Source organism: Fistularia commersonii, chromosome 17, assembly GCF_037954325.1.
Source record: "Fistularia commersonii isolate RoL2024-O1a breed Wild chromosome 17, RoL_Fcom_v1.0, whole genome shotgun sequence".
NCBI lineage: Eukaryota > Metazoa > Chordata > Actinopteri > Syngnathiformes > Fistulariidae > Fistularia > Fistularia commersonii.
In genome coordinates this window covers 6,370,478-6,391,506 of record NC_141300.1, presented here as the reverse complement: position 1 = coordinate 6,391,506, position 21,029 = coordinate 6,370,478, and the positions used below count along the sequence as shown (strand labels likewise).

General features: G+C 43.7%; 1 protein-coding gene across 6 annotated transcripts in view; it reads left to right on the top strand.

Moving 5' to 3' along the window:
• Nucleotides 1–5,047: 5,047 nt before the first annotated feature.
• brsk2a (BR serine/threonine kinase 2a) overlaps nt 5,048–21,029 on the top strand; it is a 187,594-nt gene continuing 171,612 nt past the window's right edge. For 4 of the 6 annotated variants that reach the window (XM_086162599.1, XM_086162598.1, XM_086162600.1 and 1 more), the window contains exon 1: nt 5,056–5,320. In XM_086162599.1, coding sequence (XP_086018725.1) covers nt 5,227–5,320 — 94 coding nt within the window. In that variant the 5' untranslated portion in view covers nt 5,056–5,226. Of the gene's footprint in view, nt 5,321–21,029 lie in introns of all 6 variants that reach the window. The other 2 variants (XM_086162602.1, XM_086162601.1) reach the window with 2 other exon arrangements.

The following is a 21,029-nucleotide window of genomic DNA, read 5'->3' as shown; positions in this document are numbered from 1 at the left end:
ATTGTATATGTTCATCCCCCAAAACAGAAGAGTGTGATTATCCAAAATAAGGATATGCATTATGGACTCATTCACTCTTTCATTACACACGGATGAAAAATCCCAATTGCTGATTGCCCTAAAGTGACACCTAAAGTGTAGATTTTGTTCTCCTGAATTAAAGTTAATGATGTGGCTGTGAGAAAGTGAGGATTTTTAAAAACTCTGAATGACGGATCAGCAAACATATCAGACTGAGCAATAGTTATTTTAGTCTTCCACAGCATGTTGTTATTAAATGTCCGGGTGATTAGTGAGACACACACATTCAACGTAATTACCCCATGCCAAAACCAAACCCACTACATGATTACTAATACTGTTCTTTGCATTGTCAAACAGCCATGTTTAAATAGGCAGTGTTTGCTTTTGTGTGTGCGTGTTTGTTTGTCTCCAAAGCTACAACAGTGGCATCTGCTTTGTCAAGCTCTGCTCTGCTACTTTGTAAAAAGGGAAATTTCCCGGTTGTTTCAGAGGGATCTGCTTTTCTGTTGTATGACAAATAACAATAACATGAAATCCATGGATGCACTTAGAGCCGTGCATGTTCCACCGTGGACTGAACCTCCGGTGAACAGTACCACAGAAAAAGAGCAGAGAAGTAAAGGAATGTGCTTTTTTTGTAACCAGCAGGCGGCAGTGGAGCTGCAGCTATGTGGTCGTGTAAGAGAGAGAGGAGGAGAAGGAGAGCAAAAGAAAGGAGAGGGTGATGAGCCAGGTTCCCCCTGTGAGTTTTGCCCTCGCAGCTTCACTGACGTTCATGTCAGTCTGGTGTGTCACATTTCAAATGAACTGGCTATGGACCCAGAAACAATGGTGTGAATGTGTGCATGTATGACTTGGTCCACTTGTTTGCATACCTGATTTTAGCTGACTAAAACATATCCACACAGACAGTGAGATGTGCTCAAATAGCCCCCTTTGTCCAATGAGTTTTGACACTTTATACTTGTGCATATGTGTACAGATACCAGATGACACATGTTCCCGTCCATATTGTCTGTCTGTCACAATGAGACATCTGATCTGCTCAACCTATCTAGTAGGGAGCCCAAAAACACAATGCATTCAGCAACACATGCACCTGCACGTGAAAACTGACGAGTCCCATTTCCCCCTTTTGGCTTTCCATTTTTACCCCATGCCATCCTTTGTATAAAGAAATTGTATCATGATAAGGTGTCACCTGATATAAAACAAAATATGAATACACTCTTTCTCTCTCTTGCTGCTCTCCGCCCACGTTTACCACACCTTTTTTTTTGAGCTGAGAAAAATGAATGGTTGAAATATGACCCCTATCTCTATCGGGGGCAGAGTTGGAGAATCCACCTTCATTCATTTTTCATCCGTCCCTCTCCCCACCAGGTTTGTAAATGTTTGCAGATGAACACTAATAGTCTCCTCTGTATGTGGATGACACACTAATTAATCAGGCACGCCATGCGGCCAATCCGTTAACAGCTTCCAGCAAACTGATCCAGTTTGTACAACCCTGAAGGGCTGGGGTTTATGGGATTGTGTGTATGTGGAGGGTTTTTCCTTTGCAGAAACATTGTGATAGTGCACTATGACTGTGTGGGGTTGTGGCACTTGGACACATTCAGTGTGCGGTAATGTGCTTACTCAGTCGGACCCTGATGCTTTGAATTATATAATGTTATGGCGGAGATATTTTGCACACCAACATTGGACTTGCGCCACGCATCAAACGTGCTTCACTTTAGGAAACATCTGCTGCAATTTGTCTGAATATCTGTCTTTTTTTTTCTCTCTAACTCCAGTCCCTCTCATCTTTAATTGATTCTCTCTTTAGCAAACAGACTTGACAAAAAAGAAAAGAAAACATAACAACCCGCATTTGATAATATCTCTTCTACTTTGACCTTTTTTTCAAGACCTGATTGATGTCCTGTCATTTCTTACAAAATGTTCTGAGAATAATGTATCACTGTCCAGCCTGTGGTGCGTTGGAAACCTCTAATTTCAGTAACATGCTTTGCCTATGGGAATTTTTGCGACATCTAACACAAAAATTTGCCGCTTAACTTTGCTGATTATCCCCCACGCATCCAGAAGTAAGAGGAATCTTTTGTTTTTCCTGCTGATTGGGCTCTGCAGCTCAGTCGCTCTGTAAAAGCGCCCAATAACCACCAGTTGGCTCACGCGGCCCTTGACACAAAAAAACAAGACTGCTCATCAGTTTCTTTGCTGAGAAAGAGAGACAGAGGAATGCAGGAGTGGAGACGGATTGATGGAAAGCGGGGCTGTACAGGCAAGGTGATTAAAAACTCAAGCTACAGATGTTTCTGGAACACTTCAAAGTGGTGCGCCTGCCAGTGCCAGAACCGGGCGTGATGCATTATTGAGATGGTGCCCATTTGGCACCTGGTGCTGACATCACATGCCCCGTCCACCTGGCGGCACGCAGTCACGTGGGTGACACCGTGGGTCACACCTCCCCAGCACAGCCTGGCTCCCGATGTGATGAAGGGCATCAGGGGAAAAGACACACATGCTCTACACAGACCTCAAAGCTGCTAAACTGGGGCACAAGTTGTTGGTAAACTTATCTTCATCAATGAAATGTGCCGAGGCAGGAAATGCTCTTGTTTAACACTGGGATGCATTTCCTCTCTCACTTTCATTTTAGTGCAGGATGTTTTATCGTTGGATTATTTATTGTACCAACAGCAAAGTACTATGACTTGAACTTGAAAAGTATTTCCTCCCTCATTTAACTTTCCAGTACAGCACTTTGACATTGGATGCACCATTAGCTACTATTGTGTTCTGCCCCCCATGACTTTTGCAATTTGCTGTCATTTTCGCTGAAAATATGAAATATCATGGGATGTTTCCACTGCACTCTTCCATACTGAGAAAAATAAAAGTTATTTTCTACGCCAACTGGGCTTCTCTTGTTTCAGCCATTGGATGTTTTGGCTCCGGAATAATTTATGTTTGACTGGAAGGCAGTTTTTCATTTTCATTGATCAAAGTATAAATTTTTCCCCGCACTCAGTGAAATCTAGTTTTATGGGAAGGGGCTGACAATCATAAATCCAGATGTGACAAGTACTTTGAATCCAGCTATGTTCACATGTTTAGTATTTATATTTAGTATATAAAATTCTGGAAGAAGTGATATTGCGGGAGAGGTTGCATAATAGACATTTTAATGTGATCACTTTTTTGGGGGGCGTGGGGGCGGGGTCTTGCTGATGCAATTCCTACTACATAATACTTCGGCAGCTCCATCAAACTTGCATGTTTAAGAGTATTTAGAGGTCACAGTGTGTATTTGTGTGTGTGTGTGTGTGTGTGTGCGTGTGTGTGACTTTCTCCTACATGCGTCCCCTGACATCTGTGCTCTCTCTCAGGGTGTGAGGAACAGACTGAGGCCAAGCCACAGTCACAGGTCTCAGACCAGTGGGGTGTGAAATGAATTAGAGGTCCAACAGACCACCCGCCCCCTGCTCTACACACACACACACACACACACACACACACACTCAAAATGACATTGTGGCTGTGTTTGTGTGAGTATGCATGTGTTTGGGGAAGAGGGAAGAAAAGAAACACTACAGGGGAGAAATAGACTGAATGTAGCATTGAGAAAAGAAACTTCAAGAGAAGCACCTCAGTTTATAAAGTCACCAGAACATATTGAGTGCTGCACCACTGTTTGGAGAGAGATTTAGGACCACTGGTGATTTAGCTTTAACAATTAGGGTTTAGTCTAGGTTTTAAAGCCCTTAAGTTTAGATTGCTTATTGTGGTAAAAATTGGCCAAACCCAAGGGGTGGTGAATGTTGATAAGGTATCCTGATTTGATTGCCTATCAGGGAACATTCACAAACAACCTGAAAGAAAACACACAAAGCACATATTGCAACTGAGAAATTAAATGGGAATTCTTATTGGAAAATTCAGTGTTATAATGCTAATAATATGATATAATTATTTTACGAGGAACGGTGCTCATTTATTTCTCTATTAATGCTCAATATGGGAACAACAGAACACATCTGATGAAGGTATACAACAAATTAAAAAAGGTAACGTGGCAATTGTCAAAAAAGATGTCAAAAAAAGGCTGCTTTCGCATTCATCTGTAGATTAGAAGATTCTGCAACGGCCTAAAATAAGACGCCAAAACACGCGTATCACAGTTTAGAATTCATATCCCCGAATTTAACATTGAATATTTGTAAATCTATAGATTGTACATTCGTAACACTGATGATTTAGCAAGTTAATAGGTCCATATCTTTTTCAATCTGACATAATCTCAATCTTTCTCAATCTTGAATAAATAAAACATTCTCAAAAATGAGCTAACAAGGGATGTTTTTTCTTTTTTCTTTTAATATTGTTTTAATTTCAACAAGGGACATTTTTTGTGTCATTTTATTTCTCAAACTAAGGTTGCATTAGTATTAACGACCCACAAGTTTAGTATTTAATATTTTGTATAGTGCAAAAATATTGCAGTGTACTGGTTTTTGAAGTGATAAACATGATTGTATATACATTTCCCGAAGTTTCTCAAGAGAAAAAATCAGTTGTTGAGATTCACTTTTATTTTCAATTCAAGAAAATGTACTGTGTATTTTTTTCTTTTGGGTTCACAAAATTTGATTTGCCTGTTAATACAATAACAAATGGTTTCCAGTTAGTCAAAACGACAAAAAAAAAACCGTTTCTGTGCAGTGAACTATCGACGTCCACCTTACTTTTTCTCGTAGACATAAACCCGCGATTCAACCTTCAAATCTTCTGCAAAGACGCTTCAGCAACAAGCGCGTTAGGGCGTCCGCGTCTTTGATTGGCCGTCGCCGCTGTCAATCAAACCCCCCGGGGTCTGCTCGGCAGCACCGCCCACAGACGCACAGCGGCAGCGCAGGCTCCGCCGACAATGATATTCCAGGCACTTGCAGCTCGTCTGCGGCGATAGGAGAAATAGGGGGAGAGAAAGAGAGCGCCTCACCTCCTCAAACAGCGAGTGAGGTCGGGAGAAAGGAGACATAAATCGGCTGAAAGGAGTGACGGGCCGTGGAGTTTAAAAAGAAACAGCGACGGTTACTTGGAGCACCCGGCGAGGAGTGTTTATTGTCCACGCTTCATCACAAAAGTCACCGATCCCCCCCCCCTCCTTCCTAAACACACACACACAGATTCGTCATGTCATCGTCCGGTAAAGACAACAGCGGTGCCCAACACGCCAATTACGTGGGACCGTACCGCTTGGAGAAGACGCTGGGGAAAGGACAGACAGGTGAGTTTGGACCGCCCGCTTCCCCGCCCGCTTCCCCGGCCGAGCGGACGCACCGCTCTGGTCCCGAACACATGGCCACCCTGCTGGGTGGGAGGGTGGATCACTTCTTCTTCGGCTTTTCCCCCCCCTCTAATTTATTTTGGCATTGACAGTAATCGTCGCTCACACAATGGGACGGAGAAAGGGGGAGGGGGTGGATTTAGGTAACGTTGCCTTATGTGGGTTTCGGCTGTGCGTCGGCGTCGGGCGAGCGTGTGCGTCCGGAAGCGCAGTGGGGTGGACGCCGGTGCGAGGCAAGGAGCTGTGGAAATCAACTTTTCCACCCCCCCTTTCCTTCGCCCGTGTCCGAATCCCTTGTTTTGTGCGTGCGTGCATGTGTGTGTGTGTGTGTGTGTGTGTCTTGAGGTTGAGCGCAACGCCGTTAATCCCGATTTGCCTGATACATTGATCTATTCTTAGTCTGCAGGCAGCCAAGCTGGCAGGCGCCTCTCCTATAGGCTCTCCCTGCAATACGTGGGTTTCCCTTCTCCACGCCAGCCGAGGGTCCCACCTTGACAGATTAGACCGGGAGAAGAGCTGGGGAATCATCATTATGATCATACACACACACACACACACACCCTTCTGGGGATGTAACGGAGTTGTGCTCCTTCCACCGGGAGCTGCTCACAGGCGGCAATGACACTGCAGTTTGCCGTTCCTTTGCAACATGCCACATTAACGTTGCGTGAACCGGGTGGTTTCAGAGCATCCTATTCGACGCTCTCTTCGTGGAACTTGGTTGTTGTTGTGGTTATTTCCACGGGGCGGTGTGACGATGTGGAAGGGGGGTTACAGTCACGAAGACACCGTGAGACAGGGGCGGCAGGCACAGCCCTGTGATGGCAGAAGTGGTGCAGCACACTGGCGGTGCTTGTGACCCCTTTGAAGAGAGGAAGACCTCTTTCCCTCACCTCTCTTTTTTTTACTATCATCCACCCCTCTCCTTCTCATCTGCTGTCTACATTCTTGCCGCTCCCCTCCCCGGTCATCCCTGAGCTGTGTGTAAGCTTCCTCCTCATTTTACCCCCATGGCTGGTCCCCAGGGCTCATTTACAGGGTCTTCTTCGTAGCCTTCCCTCGGTGTGAACACGCACGTCTGATGGCCCTGTTTAACCGCGGGAACGCAACCTTCCGCTTTGTGTCAGAACACTTGAACTCCAGACCACGGTGATCTTGTGGTGACCTCAGCGTGTTCGGCGATACCCGCGTGGGCCTAACGCGGGATTGAATGCTGTATCCTCTCCCTGTCCCCCCCGGCTGATCACACATAATCATTTGTGTTCGTCGGAGGATGTCCCCTCTCGTGGACGGATCGTGCCGTGGGAGAGGGAGTCGGTCTAATGGCAGTTGATGGCCGTGTGGCTTTGGCATTTCGGTCTACTGGGTACAGACCCTGTAATCATACAGTATCGTCGGGATCAACCGTGGCTGATGATGTATTCATATGAGCACCGGGCTGAATTTTTTTAATGCATTTTTCTCACAAGGCTTCTACATCAGACTCGTGTCACCGCAGATAAGCAACTGTGTGGATCATAATTTGAGTCCGGCTCCCTTGCCGCCTGTGCTGTCACACTCTTTTGGTATTTAATGTGGGGAGTGATTTAACAGTAACTATCCATATTGGCCACTCGCTGTCCATTATCAATCACTTTTTCATATTTCAAAAGGAAGGCCAACGCTCTGTGTTGGACCCTTTACTTTTTTACTGTTCACATTCGCTTTAATGACAGTTCGTGCCCCGTGAGGCATTTGTCAACACGGATTTATACTCCTGCGCTGGCTCAGCGCAGGCCCTAAGCAACAACAAATACAAGCACTGTACGCACTTATACTGTTGCCGCGGTGTGATGGTGCAAGTACAACACAGAGAAACCACTTAGCAGCAGGGTTTTTATGCTGCTCTGTAAAATTTTTTTATTTCATTTTTTTTTTTCAAAAATGGAGGCTGAAAGTGAGCAGATTATTTTTGAAGTCGGGATGAATCCATGTAAAAATGATGCAGCTTGCACCTAAACATGTGCTTGCCGAAATTCAGCGAGGTAAGCTTAGAGGGAGATGTTTCAAATCGTAGCGACAACAGAAACGCACCTAACGGGACCTGTTACAGCTTGCGATGGCCTCTTAATTGCCGTGACACAGAACCATCTTGCTGCAGAAGTCAGACTTCTGTCTTTCAGATGCCTCTTTTGGGAGCTGACAGAGGAGGGGAGCTGCAGCTGTGGGGGCCTTATGGGTTCGGTGCGAGCGATCTCGGAGCCCGTCGTCAATCTGGGAGCCACTAGGGGCCGATGCCAAATTTGTTTTGTTCCAGCGCAGTCAGCAGATATCACTTATTCTTTGCCCTTCTATGCGCCCTTCGTCTTTCGACGTGAGTAGTGTGAACGGAGATGGAGTTAAGAGGAGGATGTTTGCGGCCAGATCCTCTCATAAGCTGCCAGTTTACATTCCTGTAACGCTTTAATACCACTCCATTAGCTGTGGTCAAAAAATGGACCCCAAAAGGGAACCAGATGGCTTCGAGGACTCCCATGTGCCTCCTCTGACTACCAGCTCTGTCTAAAAGAGATAAGGCGAAGAGCGTCAGGGCGAAAATGTGTTCAACGCAAAAATTAGAGCATGAAACCCAAAAATATTACTTAAAATTTCATGAATATTTTGATTGGTTCTCATTAAAGCTTGAACTTTTCACTGCAAGAAATTCATATTGGGAAAATAACTGGTCCTGTATTTTTACCGAAGGCCCACCTGTAGAGAGATATGTCTGACCAATGAAATTCGTATTTTTTTAAATTAACTTTTTCGCCTCACCACCATCGGGCCCAGTAGCTGTGCAGTATGTTTGAAGGTCAGGCATAAAACCAAGAGGGCTTGAAAGTCACTGATTACCTCTTGCTTATATTTACAAAACAATAATGCCAAAAGCGTTATCATCAATTTTTTGTTCCGATTTGCATTATCAAGCAGACATTAACCTTGTAGGCATTTTCTGCATGGTTTTGATAATGTCAAGGGACATGGGCACTAATTTGGGAAAACATTATACGGACCTTTATGGAAATGCAGCTTGGCAGCACTGATACTTATACCCCTTTGGTTAATTTTCATGGGATGGATTCACATGCGCATTTTTAATATTTATTTATTTTTTGCATTCCCTGCGCCACACTGGTGTGAAACGGATTTAAATCTCCCTCGGCCGGGTATTATTTAAGGGTAAAAGTGAAAGTGCTCTCGTTGATATTGCTGCCCTGCTCAGTGGAGCGGTGCTGTTCCGTGTTCATTAAGTGATTAGACCCTGTCCTGACACACACAGCCACCAAAGTGGTTCTGGTTTGGCTTCCTGATCTAATCCCCTACGCAGCCAATGTCCGCTTAGCTCTCACTCTCACAGTCACGTGGCCAAAAAAGAGCGTGGACAGGCCCGTTCCAGATTAGCGGTGTTGCAACTCAGTACTGCGGTGCAAAACCAGACGTACGGCATGCCTGTCCTTTTTGTAAGTCGTACACAGAAGCACATTTAACGCTTGTTTCCCATAAGAACAGATAAATATGTATTTGCTCGGTTTATAGCCACTGCCCCCCAGAGCCCTGTCCTACAATAATTCTCCCCATTCTTCTCCTGGACTTGTGCTGCTTTCTTTCTAGCGTCTACATATTTTGCCAGATGTGCAGCGGTGCCTGATGGGGTCTTCAGATAAGGTGGGTCTGCATGGCTGACCACTGATTGGAGCTGAAGCTGCAGAAGCATAGAGGCCATTTTTGAGCAAATGACGGTTCTTGTGCTTGAGTGGCACAACCTGAGCGGGGTATAGTCCCTGTGAGGAGATTCATATCGCACCCATAGTATGTGGGAATTGTTTGGGAATATGACAACCTGATCCAGAGCCATGACACGAACATGTATTTTCAGTAACATTTCTCATTTCTGTGTTATTCGGGCTCCGTTATTGTCATCTTTTTGGATTCGTGAGCCTTCGGTCACACCAAGGATAAATTCAAGTAATGTTTGGGCAGGAGGTCTTCAAAAGCAAAAACAAATAGGGGTGGTGATTCCAATGTCAATGAATTCTTGTGTTTAATGCACTTTTTGCTTCGATTGACCGGCTTTGTGTAGGCACGAGTCCGGGGTTGTTTTCATCACTCATGCATGCTGTGTTAGGTTGTGTAACGTCTTATTATCATCCTCATGAGACTTTGTAGAGATAATCAATGTCACCATGATTGGGCAAGTTAGGGACTGAGGGAACGCTCGTGTAGAATTCCCCTTGACTATCTCCGTCAGTGCAAGGTTACAAGAGTACGTCAGTGCGGCTGCCTTGTGTTTCAGCTTTGGCAAAACAGAAGACTGCGGAGCTGCATTTCTGCCAGTGCATTGACTTAAGTCTGGATGAATCAAAGCTCTGTACCCTAATGCTTCAGAGAACAAACCCATGCTTTGCATTTACTTTGTTCCTGAAGGCTGTTGATTAGCAGAATAGAGGCCTATTGTCTGGAAAACACTGCCTCTTAATCCAGTGTAAGTCCTATTTTTTTTTTTTTTTTTTACGAGACTTGGATATTGACAGGCAGAGAGATGGAGGTTGATGTGTAGGCTCCTTGACTCTTTGATTGACGTTTAGAGAGTGAAATCATCTGTGCTTCAGGGGCTTTCATATTGACTGTTCATCTGACAAAGGCTCCCTGTGATGTTGTCTCTCGCTCTTCCTATCTTTGTTTTTCCTCCCTCCTGCTAGTGAGGAGTTCTCATTCTGGTTTCAATGGGGTTTGAAAAGCATTTAATCCAAAGTCCAGCAACAATTTGTGCTGTCTCCAGTCAGCAAAAGACTGGTCGGTGTTGCTACTGTGGATTTTACTCTGTTCCGGTTTGTTATTGTGTCTTTTAGAATGAGAGAGGAGGAAAAGTTTACTTATTTGTCACTGGCATTTACACAGGCACATTAGCGAGACCGCACTGGGAGTCTGGAACATTGCATGGTAATGTAAAAACTGTTAATTTGTCATTGATTGATAGCTGGTGACCGGTGGTGGTTGATTCAGATCAATCCCAAAGATTTCCTGTCCAGTGGAAAGGATCCATCCTGTTTCCTAGCTCATGATATTCCTGATGATGACAAGTGAGAGGGGGGACATCCGCTCAATGTTGTCGATGGAAATCCACTTGGCGAATGCACACAAAGTGATGTGTGTACTTTGTGAGTGAGCAGGTGCTGAAATTCTCAGTGACCTAGAGCCTACGTGCCAAGAAAAGCACCTGAATACCCAGGTTGGACTCAAATACAGGTGCATGTGTGTGTGTATTTGTCAATGCGTTCTCATGATTACACAGACAAGGGCTGCCAGCCTTGTTTTGTGGTTGGGGGATGAGAAATAAATAAAAAAAAAACTCAATGATGGGCCTGTGTTTTGGTGAACCTGTGCAGAGATTCAGAACAGACAAGCCCTGACCCAAAGGTTGTTTCCAGCTGTGTCAGCAAGCTGGATCAGAGTTGTGGAGCAGGAAGCCAAGCCTGCGTGGTCCCAGCTGTTTGACTGCCTGGCACGAGCCAAAGCCCCGCTCCCTCAGCTTTGAAATGTATCCTAAATGGTGGGAGCCTGGTGCCTGAACTTGTGTTACTGGCTCGGCTGATATGTTTATGAGCTTATTTGAATATACGTGCTCTCCCTTTTTTTTTCGTCTTTGTGCCGCGCGGTCATTTTTTTTTTTTTTTTTTTTTTTGGCAAGGCAATGTCCATGAACTAGAGTGAGCTATTCTATATCTGCCAGCTGATGTTGGCTCTCATCAGCTTTATTGGTATGGTATAAATACAATTACGCAGCCACCAGCCATAGTTGCAACAACAAAAGTTGGATTCAGTGCTGGGCAGGCCGGCCTGTATTTGCTGTCAGCATTGAACAGACATTGTAAACCTTTAAGGGTATCATAATAAAATGCAGCATCAGTGATTGACCTTATTCTTTGTGTTTTAATCTTCCTGCATTTCTCACTTTAATTTGTTTTTGTGGTTGTCCAAAAACCAAAAATCAAGCTATTATTGAATAGCATATTTACAACAGCTTGGCCTAAGAGTGGCATAGTAGCCACTTTCAAAAATGAAAAATTGCTCCACAGTTTTACAAACTTTGACAGTGAAAGCTGGTTAAGAAATGATACCATACTACCCAACCTATCATTAAAATCAAAACACAAAATCCTAGTATATCCTTCAGTTTATGATAAAATGCTTGAACTCACAAGTCTACACACCATGAAATTCCATGGTGTGTAGACTTGTATGTGTAGACAGTATGTAAAATTTATATTTTCTTTTAAAATCAGGAGTGGAACCTTCACGTAGCGCCGATATTTTACTCAATAATTATCTCAAGTTTTAAGTCTGTCTGATCCCATGAAACAAATCAAATCGTATATCTGCATGATAAATTAGCCACGTATGGGCTGTTCAGTACATGTTTTCCTACAGTACTAATATATCCTTCATTAATGCATTAATGATATCCAGCTCTATATGAATATATAGGTTCTCTCTCTCCCCCAACCACTGATATTTGCATCATTCAGCACGCCTCTTCTTTCTCCGCCTCCCCGCCTCGCTGTCCCTCCTCTCTTGACCCGTCAAGATTCATACAGAGATTCAGCCATGTGGTAAATCAGACAAGACCTTGGTGGAATTGTATTGATTGGGGGGAATGTATGTAGCCAACGATTTTCAGAGATTAATGATGAGGAAAGGGGTGGAGAACTGGAGGGAAGTGGGGAAAAGGATGAAAGCGGGGAGGAGGCGCAGACGTTGAATGGAGCTTTGAATGCAACTGCATAAAGAGGTCTTGAATGTCCTGACTGCAGTGGAGGTTATTAATTAAGGCAAAGTATTGATCACCCTCTTCATTATCCCCCTCCCCCTTATTTTCATCTCTCTATTGGTGACCCCCGTAGAGGAAAAGGTCGATCTGTAGTCAGTGAGTTAGTGAAGGATTGTGGGGGCAGTTTCATAAATGAGTATTTATTGTGTGCGTAAATTGTGATTTAAATTCTGAAATGCTGCGCTGTGATTTTGTGTGTGCGTGTGTGCGTGTGTGCGTGTGTGTGTGTGTAGGGGTACCGTACACAGCCGTGGTTTCGGAATACTGGTAACTGCCTATGCTCAGGTTCTAACACAAATCAAATGAGTGTTTTCAGTGTCATAAAAAGTACTTGATTTCCAAATGTATTCAAATGCATGAGAAAGGCTCCGTCGCCAAGCCTGACTTTCAATCACTCCGGTCATTGGAAGGATTTTTTGGGATTTTTTTCGGACTATATTTGGACTCAATGACTATGGGATTGGCTGAATTGCACACACTTGCACATGTACACGCTTTAGTAAAATCTTTTCTTTTTCCTTTTTTTTATATTTAATAATTTAATGACATCATTGGATATTCAATATCTCTCTATTAACTGCAAAGTCTGTATTTCTCTGCCAGAGTGTGGAGAATCAGGTTAGGGTGACGTGATGGGATGAACCATTTTATTTCAGTTATAACACGACAAGGTACACACACACACACACGCACACATCTGCTGATAAAACATAATCTCTGTGTTTCTTTCTGTGTCTTTCTCTCCATCGCTGATTAGTCCGGCCCCACTCTGCCGCCGTTTTGTGTAATGTGTTATTTCCTCATGCCGTTGTCGAGCACAGCCAAGAGAATGCGGGCAGAAACACACCACTTCTCCCCTCACTGGTGCTGCAAATTGTTACATTTATAAATGACTTCAAGCTGTTGCTTCAATAAAGTATGTGTTGTGTTTTGCTCGGAGACATCTTGGTCCCAGCCGCTGTTTTGATGCATTCAGGCAGTCCACTATGTCAGCTGCCATGTCTTTTAGTCTCTGTCAATGTGGAACATCGAAGACACACTGTCCTTCTCGCTCTCTATCGGTTTCTCCCTCCCTCTCTCTCTCTCTCTCTCTCTCTCTCTCTCTCTCTCTTTTTCCTTACTAAGTTAGATTAACCCTTGATGGGTGTCTGAGCTGGCTCTGACTGTGAGAATGCCAGGTTGGCTGCCATGCTTGGCTGTCTGGTTGTCATGGTTTCCCTACTTCTTGCTGGTTCCCAGTCTGCCTTTTTGAGAACTCCTTCTCTCTCTTTCTCTCCACTAATACCCACTCTTTTTCTTCCTTTTGCTCTCATTTCTCAGCCTCTCGCTCTCAAACTCTGCAAGTGGCTGCAATCTGAAATCAGCATCATAGCAGTCTGGCTGTGAAATCTTTTGTAGCTTTCCATGTGTGCGGAGTTTGTCTTGATCCGACTGGGTCTATTTCTCTTTATCTCTCTTGTCTCGATATGACGGTTGAAATAAGTGTGCGAGGGGATGCGTACTCTAAGTGTGTGTGTGTGCGCTTCCCATGTACACATGTGTGTGTGTGTGCGCAGCCCATGTGCTGGTGCGTGTGTGCTCAGACATACGGTCGTGGATCAGACAGGCTTGCCCTGCTCTCTGCTCTGTGCTGTGTGCTGTGTTCCCATTTAAATCTGGGAGATTAGCACATGTGGGGAGCCTCGGCTTTAGTCGCTGTCGGCTCAGCTTGCCTTGGCAGGCTGTGCTCAGATCAGGGGGGAAGCTGTGCTCTCATCCCCCCGTTGCTGTCTGTCCTGCTGCACCTTATCCATTAACAAATAGATGGGTGGGCCGGTGACCTTGACTTTGGAACAGTTTCCTAACTGCTGCATTGCACTTACACAATTCACACAGCGGAGTCTGTCACAGGCCGCTTTTATAGGACACGACTTTAAGTAGCGTGGTTTATGGGATTTCTTTTATTTTCGTCTGGTGATATGGGCATTTTTACACGATTCTTAAGGTCCAAAATAAAAGTTTATGGTGTCTCAGAAGGTCACATCACGACAGAAATCTTATAGTTTACATCACAGGAAACTTTGAATGGATTTTTGGACATTTTTTTTTTCAATTTCTTTCCCATGACTTGGCCCAATGACAAATTTTCCAGAAATGATTCAATTTGAGAAAATTATCACATGAGTTTTATCCAGATTTTCCCCTCCTCTATTGACACCTCAACTTATATATTGAGCCCCATTGACCAAATATGTGTGTGTGTTGGGGGGTTTGAGTGGTCAGGGGGGTTAAATGCCCTACTCATGGTTTCCTTCCTGGGTTGGACCTTAGAGGTTAAATCATCGCCACGCTGTTGACATTTTTAAACTGCAAGTTACCCCCCCCCCCCCCCCCCCCCCACGCGCGCGTCACAACAGCTCACTTTGATGACATCTTCACATGTTGAGGTGAGCGAGTGGCATCGATAGATTTTGAGTCCGTTTCTAACGGTGACCTTTCCGGCGTCACTCCAGTGTGACCCCCTGATCTACACTGCCCTCCATTAGCTGGGCACTGCTGGTTATTTATTTTTTTTCCACGATATGTTCAACGAGATGCCATTTTATCAGAAGGGGCAATTTTACCCCCACGACTGTCTGCCGCTGTTGTGCCCCACGGTGTAACTGGTTCAACTAGCAGGTCTTCCCAGCCTTTTCCATCCTTTTCTGATGCTTTGCTTGTCGATTAGAACGCCACAATATAACACCAATAGCCGATACACTTGTCCATTTGCACGAACCAACGATCGTTTATTTTTCGCAGCTTCTTAGTAGCAGCCCAACCCCCGCTGTTGGCTTCAGTTGCCGTTTCAGAGCAGCACAGGAAAATGAATGACACGACTGAGCTAATAGGAAAGTTGCAGGGTCCCATTTCAAGGCTGATTAATTATGTTATCAGATTGGTGCGGTGAGTCATACTCAGAGATAAGGGCCCTGCATTTATATCAGTATCAGAGGAGATTACAGATACTGGTATCCAACTCACAGCAACAACATAAGGTGATTTGCTAATTCAGATCAAACAATATATAGCAGGTATTTTCTACACGCATCAAAACAATGAAGATTAAAAGGAAATCTTACATATATATTTATTTTTCTCCTGAGATGTAATGCCTTAATAAGGCACTGTGGCATATTGTTATTGTATGAACTATTTTGTATTGTCAAATGTTCAATCAGTGGATTAATACCTGTAGAATTACACAAAACGGTAACTTTGCTCCATTGGGCTTGCTGGCAACTCCCTTCGGACTGTTTTCCAAGAAAAAGTGCAAAGGAAAAATGTAAGCTCATGGTGCTTCATGCAGTGCGTCCCAGATGGCAAGAACGGGGTAATTGTGATGCGTTCAGAGTTTTCACCGCCACTCAATCTGTTGTCTGCTTCTGTGGCTCTGAAGCTCAGTGTCCCCCGTACTTGAAACGCACCTGAGGTGTAGCTTGGCATAAAGAAACGAAACAGACAGGCTCGATTGAGTTCAGGTCAGAGGAGCAGGCCTGGGCACGCAGCAACAACCTGCGCTGGCTTTGTGTCTCTGTGGCACCGGCATCTGACACTTGGCACCACTAGAAAGAACCGGGTCGCGCACGCTAGCTCGATTCGGCTTGCGTCAGCTCGCCACATCAAGGAGTCTGTTATTCATGGCGAGAGGCGGCAGCGCAAGGCTCGCAAGGCTTTTTGACGACGACTTGTACGGCCGCTGCCAGTTCGTTGTTGAACCCATCTGGATCACAGGTGTTATTTGCATCAGCAGGGCGGCCAAGACAAACTGTTTCTCCTGTTTGTTTTCTCTCAATCACTTCATCAGCCGTTGGGTCAGCGTTTGAGCTCGCTGCCAGATCAAATCCTCAGTCATGCCTATGCATCTGGATCAGGCCAGATCATAGGGAGGTTCTGTTTTTAGGGGACCCTTATTCCAGGTCGAGTGCGTGTATTTTCATGCTTTGGGCTGAGTTGTAGCTTCAGCCTGTGATGCTGTCTGCCGAACCCCCCCCTGGCTTGTCGTGCTGCACTGGTTCAGGCAAAAGTATTTTGGCATAAATTTTTTAACATCACCGGCATGCTCCCCATTCTTGTTCATGGTCCACCAATCTCTGTATTTAGTCTTCTTTTATATTGTGATATATCCAGAGAGAATGAAAAATTGATGGTACTTATTTATAATTTACCATGCATTATATCCACTTTGTTTCCAATTCCAATTTCTGTGAAAAAAAAAAAAGAAAGAAAAAAGTTTGTGAAAGAAAAGACCCAAAAAAGATCCACAAGCTAAATTATGATTTGGCTACCAGGCAAGTGGATGACATGACAAAATATATTAAGAAAAAATTTTTTTGGTATTGTCATTGTAGGGAATAATTTTTTGCTTTTCTATCAATTATTTTTTTCAATTATTCATTCAAATTTTAGATATTTAATGTACAATGAAATATTGCCCAGCCGTACCTTTCCAGGCCATTAAATCTTTTTCCAGTTTATGTCTTTTTCGTCATCTCTTTTTGTTTCATGAAACAGTAGCTCAATCACCACATCAACAGTTGATGGAGTGATTACATAAAAGAAAAAAAAAACACGGGGGGGAATGTTGCATATTTCTCACAGATGTTGGATTTTAATTTATTTTTTTTTGTTTTTAATCTGAAAGCTGCTTAATTCCAAGGTGGTTGTGAATGTTGTGACTCTGTGTGTGTGTGTTTGTGTGTGTGTGTGTGTGTGTGTGTATGTATGTGTGTGTGTGTGCGTGTGCGTGTGGGTGTGCGTGTTTAAGTGAGATCTGCATTCTTCTTTTTCGCCGACTCCACTCATTAACAGGAGCTCCTGAGAGCTGTAACTCATGGGACACTGGTAAACATGAGAGAGCCAGAGTGGAAGGGTTTGATTGGTGCGGCGGTGGGGGTCTCACAAAAGGAAAGAGTTTGTGAGGGAGAAAGAAGAGTCAAAGCACTAAGGCACCTCTCAGGGTCAGCACCTCTATTAGTATTCAAATCCAGCGTGGACCGCCACACAAGCCCATGGCTGCGCCAACACAATACACAAACACACGGGGAGGTTCAGGCTTTGCAGCAGCCGCTACCGTGAGGACTTTTCTAGAGGAATCCCAGCTCGCTCTCTGACTGCGGCAGAGTTCTGACATCATCAGTGGAGGAAATGCAGCCCGAGGACAAAAACACACTCAGTTCTCCTTGCCTTCAGGATATTTAGAGATTGTTCTTCTCCTCTTTAGTCATGTCCTTTGTTTCACCTCACCAGAGTTTACCTGTCATTGGAAGCACCTTGGAAAGTACGAAATTAAAAAAGAATAAGTCTGTGACTCAGTTAGTAGTGTGATTTTCAGGTACTGGTTTCTGCATTTTTATGGATTGGCAGTCTCAAGGCTTTGATATGAGGAGTCGGTAGCCATAGCAACATGCTGACACATTGGCGTTAGTGTGCCTGTGCAGGAGCAAGTCATTATTTTGGGTGGTCAGCTCTGCCCGCTGTCCTCAGCGTCATTTGATGCATTGTGATGTGTATTATGACAGCATGAATGGGTCCGGAGCCACATGTTTGTACACGGCGGGACTAAGCTGAAATGATGACATATTTGACAGCACATTCCTCAAGTAAGTGTGTTCTTTAAATGCTTATGACTGAAATATTTCTTATTGTGTCAGAGTGGGGTCTTATAATGAATATAGCAACTTCTCCAAGACTAATTGGCCCCTCATATCTGACCAATGTAACAAATAGTAATGTTAATGGATAGTCAGTGTGGTGTCAAACACACATATATTGTCAGAGGGATGAAACATAGTAGTGAAACAGTAAACCTAAACAAACAACTGGTTTACATCTTGTCTCTGTGAGCTTTACGATCTGTGTATTGAGAACACTGCATCGTGCCAAGAGAACAAACAATAATTTAAGGGTGTGAGCGTGTGCAAACGGATACCTCTGCTTTTACAGAAAAAAATATTTTGCTTTAGAACAAGGAAGACTCGCAAATTATTCACTTTTTTTCTGTTTTTTCACTGAATGCATTTTTGAATGCACCACCCAAACTACTCTACTCTCCGCATCTTCATAATCGGTGCTGACGGTGCAATGTTGTCTGCTATTGTTGGAATAAGGTAATACAGTGTGAAGATAAGGGTTTTATTTATGTTTGCAAATCTGTTAATTTCTCTACTTTTGTTATTTTTCTTCCATTGTCTCTATTGCCAAAGGTCATTTCGGGGATGGTGACTACAATTGTCTGTGGCTTTTAATGTCCCAGGATTATTATAAAATGTTCAATCATGGCATTCCGGCACCGTTTAGGCCAGAGGTGATTTTTCAGCCCCAAGTGAATCACTCATCGGCTGATGAAACTGACCTCCTGTATAGCAACCCTTTCCCATAATGACATCCATTATGTAACAAGGAATGGCAGCTTTCCCCTGAATCTTGGACTTGCAGTGGCCGATTCCCTTTTTATTTCTTTATCCATTACCCCATCCCCCTTTCCTTCATGTCCCGACACCCCCTTCCTCCTTGACCCCGCTCGCTCATGCTCCCTCACTTCCTTGCTTCATGCCTAATGGTGGTATTCCCCTGCAGCTTCGAGACCTAACATTGCCGCTCAACTCAGGTAGAGCTCATTTCATGCAGGATGATTAGATCTCACAGGAAGCTATTGGGGTTGGATAAGGCAGAGTGTTGGGAGGGTACGTACAATGGCAGGAGAAATTCAATTAAATGTGTACATATACTGCCATTGCAGCAGTGATACACCTGCCAACCTGGCGTACTCGCAACGACAAGACTTATACCGCATGGCCTGCACACACACATACACGCGCACCTATTCACATACACTCCCTCTTGTTCATTCACTCACAGTTATATTCATGCAGACACCCAAGTGGACATAAGTGTAAAAACATACGCATTCAGCTGACATTTATAAATGTACGTTTCCCTGCCTATGACTTTGTCCTCGGGGTTTTTCAATAATGCTATCGTGATCGGCCAGAGCACCTCACCTACCTTTTACTTGTCCTATCTCACAGTAAATCTTTCCTGCTGTGACGGAGGGAGGGAGAGAGAGAAATGTTGCATTATATATAAAAGATACCACCATGTGTGACAATGAGTATAAATGGGGTAATTTGATGCAGCGAGAGACTAAGGGGAGAACTGGATCCTGCATTGTCTTTAGGGCCGGCTCTGGTAATTGCCTGTAAAAGACTGAATGAGCAAAATGCATCATCACACTTTCCGCATGGGCATAAATAAAGAGCTCCTATACTGTAATACACTTGTTTTAAAACTCTTCACGTTAGACACAAGTGAATAGGTAATTTACATCTGCTCCTGTTTTTTTATCATCAGTCATTTCCTTTTTCACTGGCATTGTGCACGCCAAAGTTTTATAACATGCGTTATCCTGTCAGTGTGAAGCCAGATGAGGGATCATATTATTCATCATGATTTTAAATGCAGCTGTTAAAATGATTGCATATTTGTAAATTTAACAAGGTAGAACATATAATTCAACAGATGCATTGGCATCAAACAGACTCACACACACACACTGTAAAATGTATACATTGGTTTTATTTTATAGATTTTACCTTAGGCTTTTTCCACTTAAGTCACCAAATTATACTTTTAGTTGGGCAAACATGTAGCCACCCCATGCTTATAAGATAAAGATACAAATGTTAATGCCTGAAAATAGTTGAAAGGATGGCAAGACCAAAATATTGCCAAAATCGCGTTCTCATCAGCCAAGGTCTTTTATTGATGGTGGCCAGTGTGAAATAACAAAATGATTCCCCCCCAAAAAACAACAAAAAAAAAAAACATTGGCCCTTTTTCAAGAGGTTGGAGTTGACATTACAAATAGTGTTAAAATGAGTATTATGCAGGTTTTTTTATCAGCAGGCTCTTGCATACCCATCTAGTATCAGCACATTTTGCAACACTTGTAAGATGTATTTTTTTTTCAACCAGTGGTGGGAGTCAGTGAGGATTATGCAAGTTTAAAATGCACATCTTCAGTCTTCAGGCCTGGTTCATTTGTGTTAAAAGCCTTCAACGGCAACAATACAGTAGGGATACTCTGAAGGATGCTTTTATTTTACAAAATTAAGTCATTGCTTCTATAAATGTATGTTTGGAATGATGGGGTACTCGCCCTCTGAGCTGGAAATGAGTTTTTACATTTTTTTTTGTAAAACACTTTTTTTTGTTTTTTCCCATGTAATGCCCTTAAGACGTGATTGCACATGAACAGCCTACTGATTACACTTGCATGGGACCTGAATTTATTACTGTCTTCACTGGAGTCATTATAGCTCAACCTCTTGCATTCATGCCTTAATGAGACTGTATGAAATATTCAAACTTTTACCTAGAGAGCTGTGGCGTGTGTGTGTGTGTGTGTGTGTGTGTGTGTGTGTGTGTGTGTGTCTACACACACGAGTAGAAGCACCTAACGTGTATCAGCACTTTCTGATCTCCTTTGGTACTGACAGCCTCAGCTGGAGGGCAGGGGGCGGGGGGCCGACAGACAAAGGAATAGATTTACTTGCTCCTTCAGACAAACACCATTTGAGTCAGCATGATGATTTGTTGTTTCCAAATGCGCCGTCCCAGCTGATGATGATTCCAGGTTAGATCAGGCTCATTAAGCCCCGGAGAGGCGGTTGTTGGCTGGGCCTCCTGATTTTTTTTTTTTTTTTTTTTTTTTTTTAATTTTTATTCCTGTACTGTCTCTCTCTTAACACATCGCTAAATCAAGTTGACCTTTTAATTAAA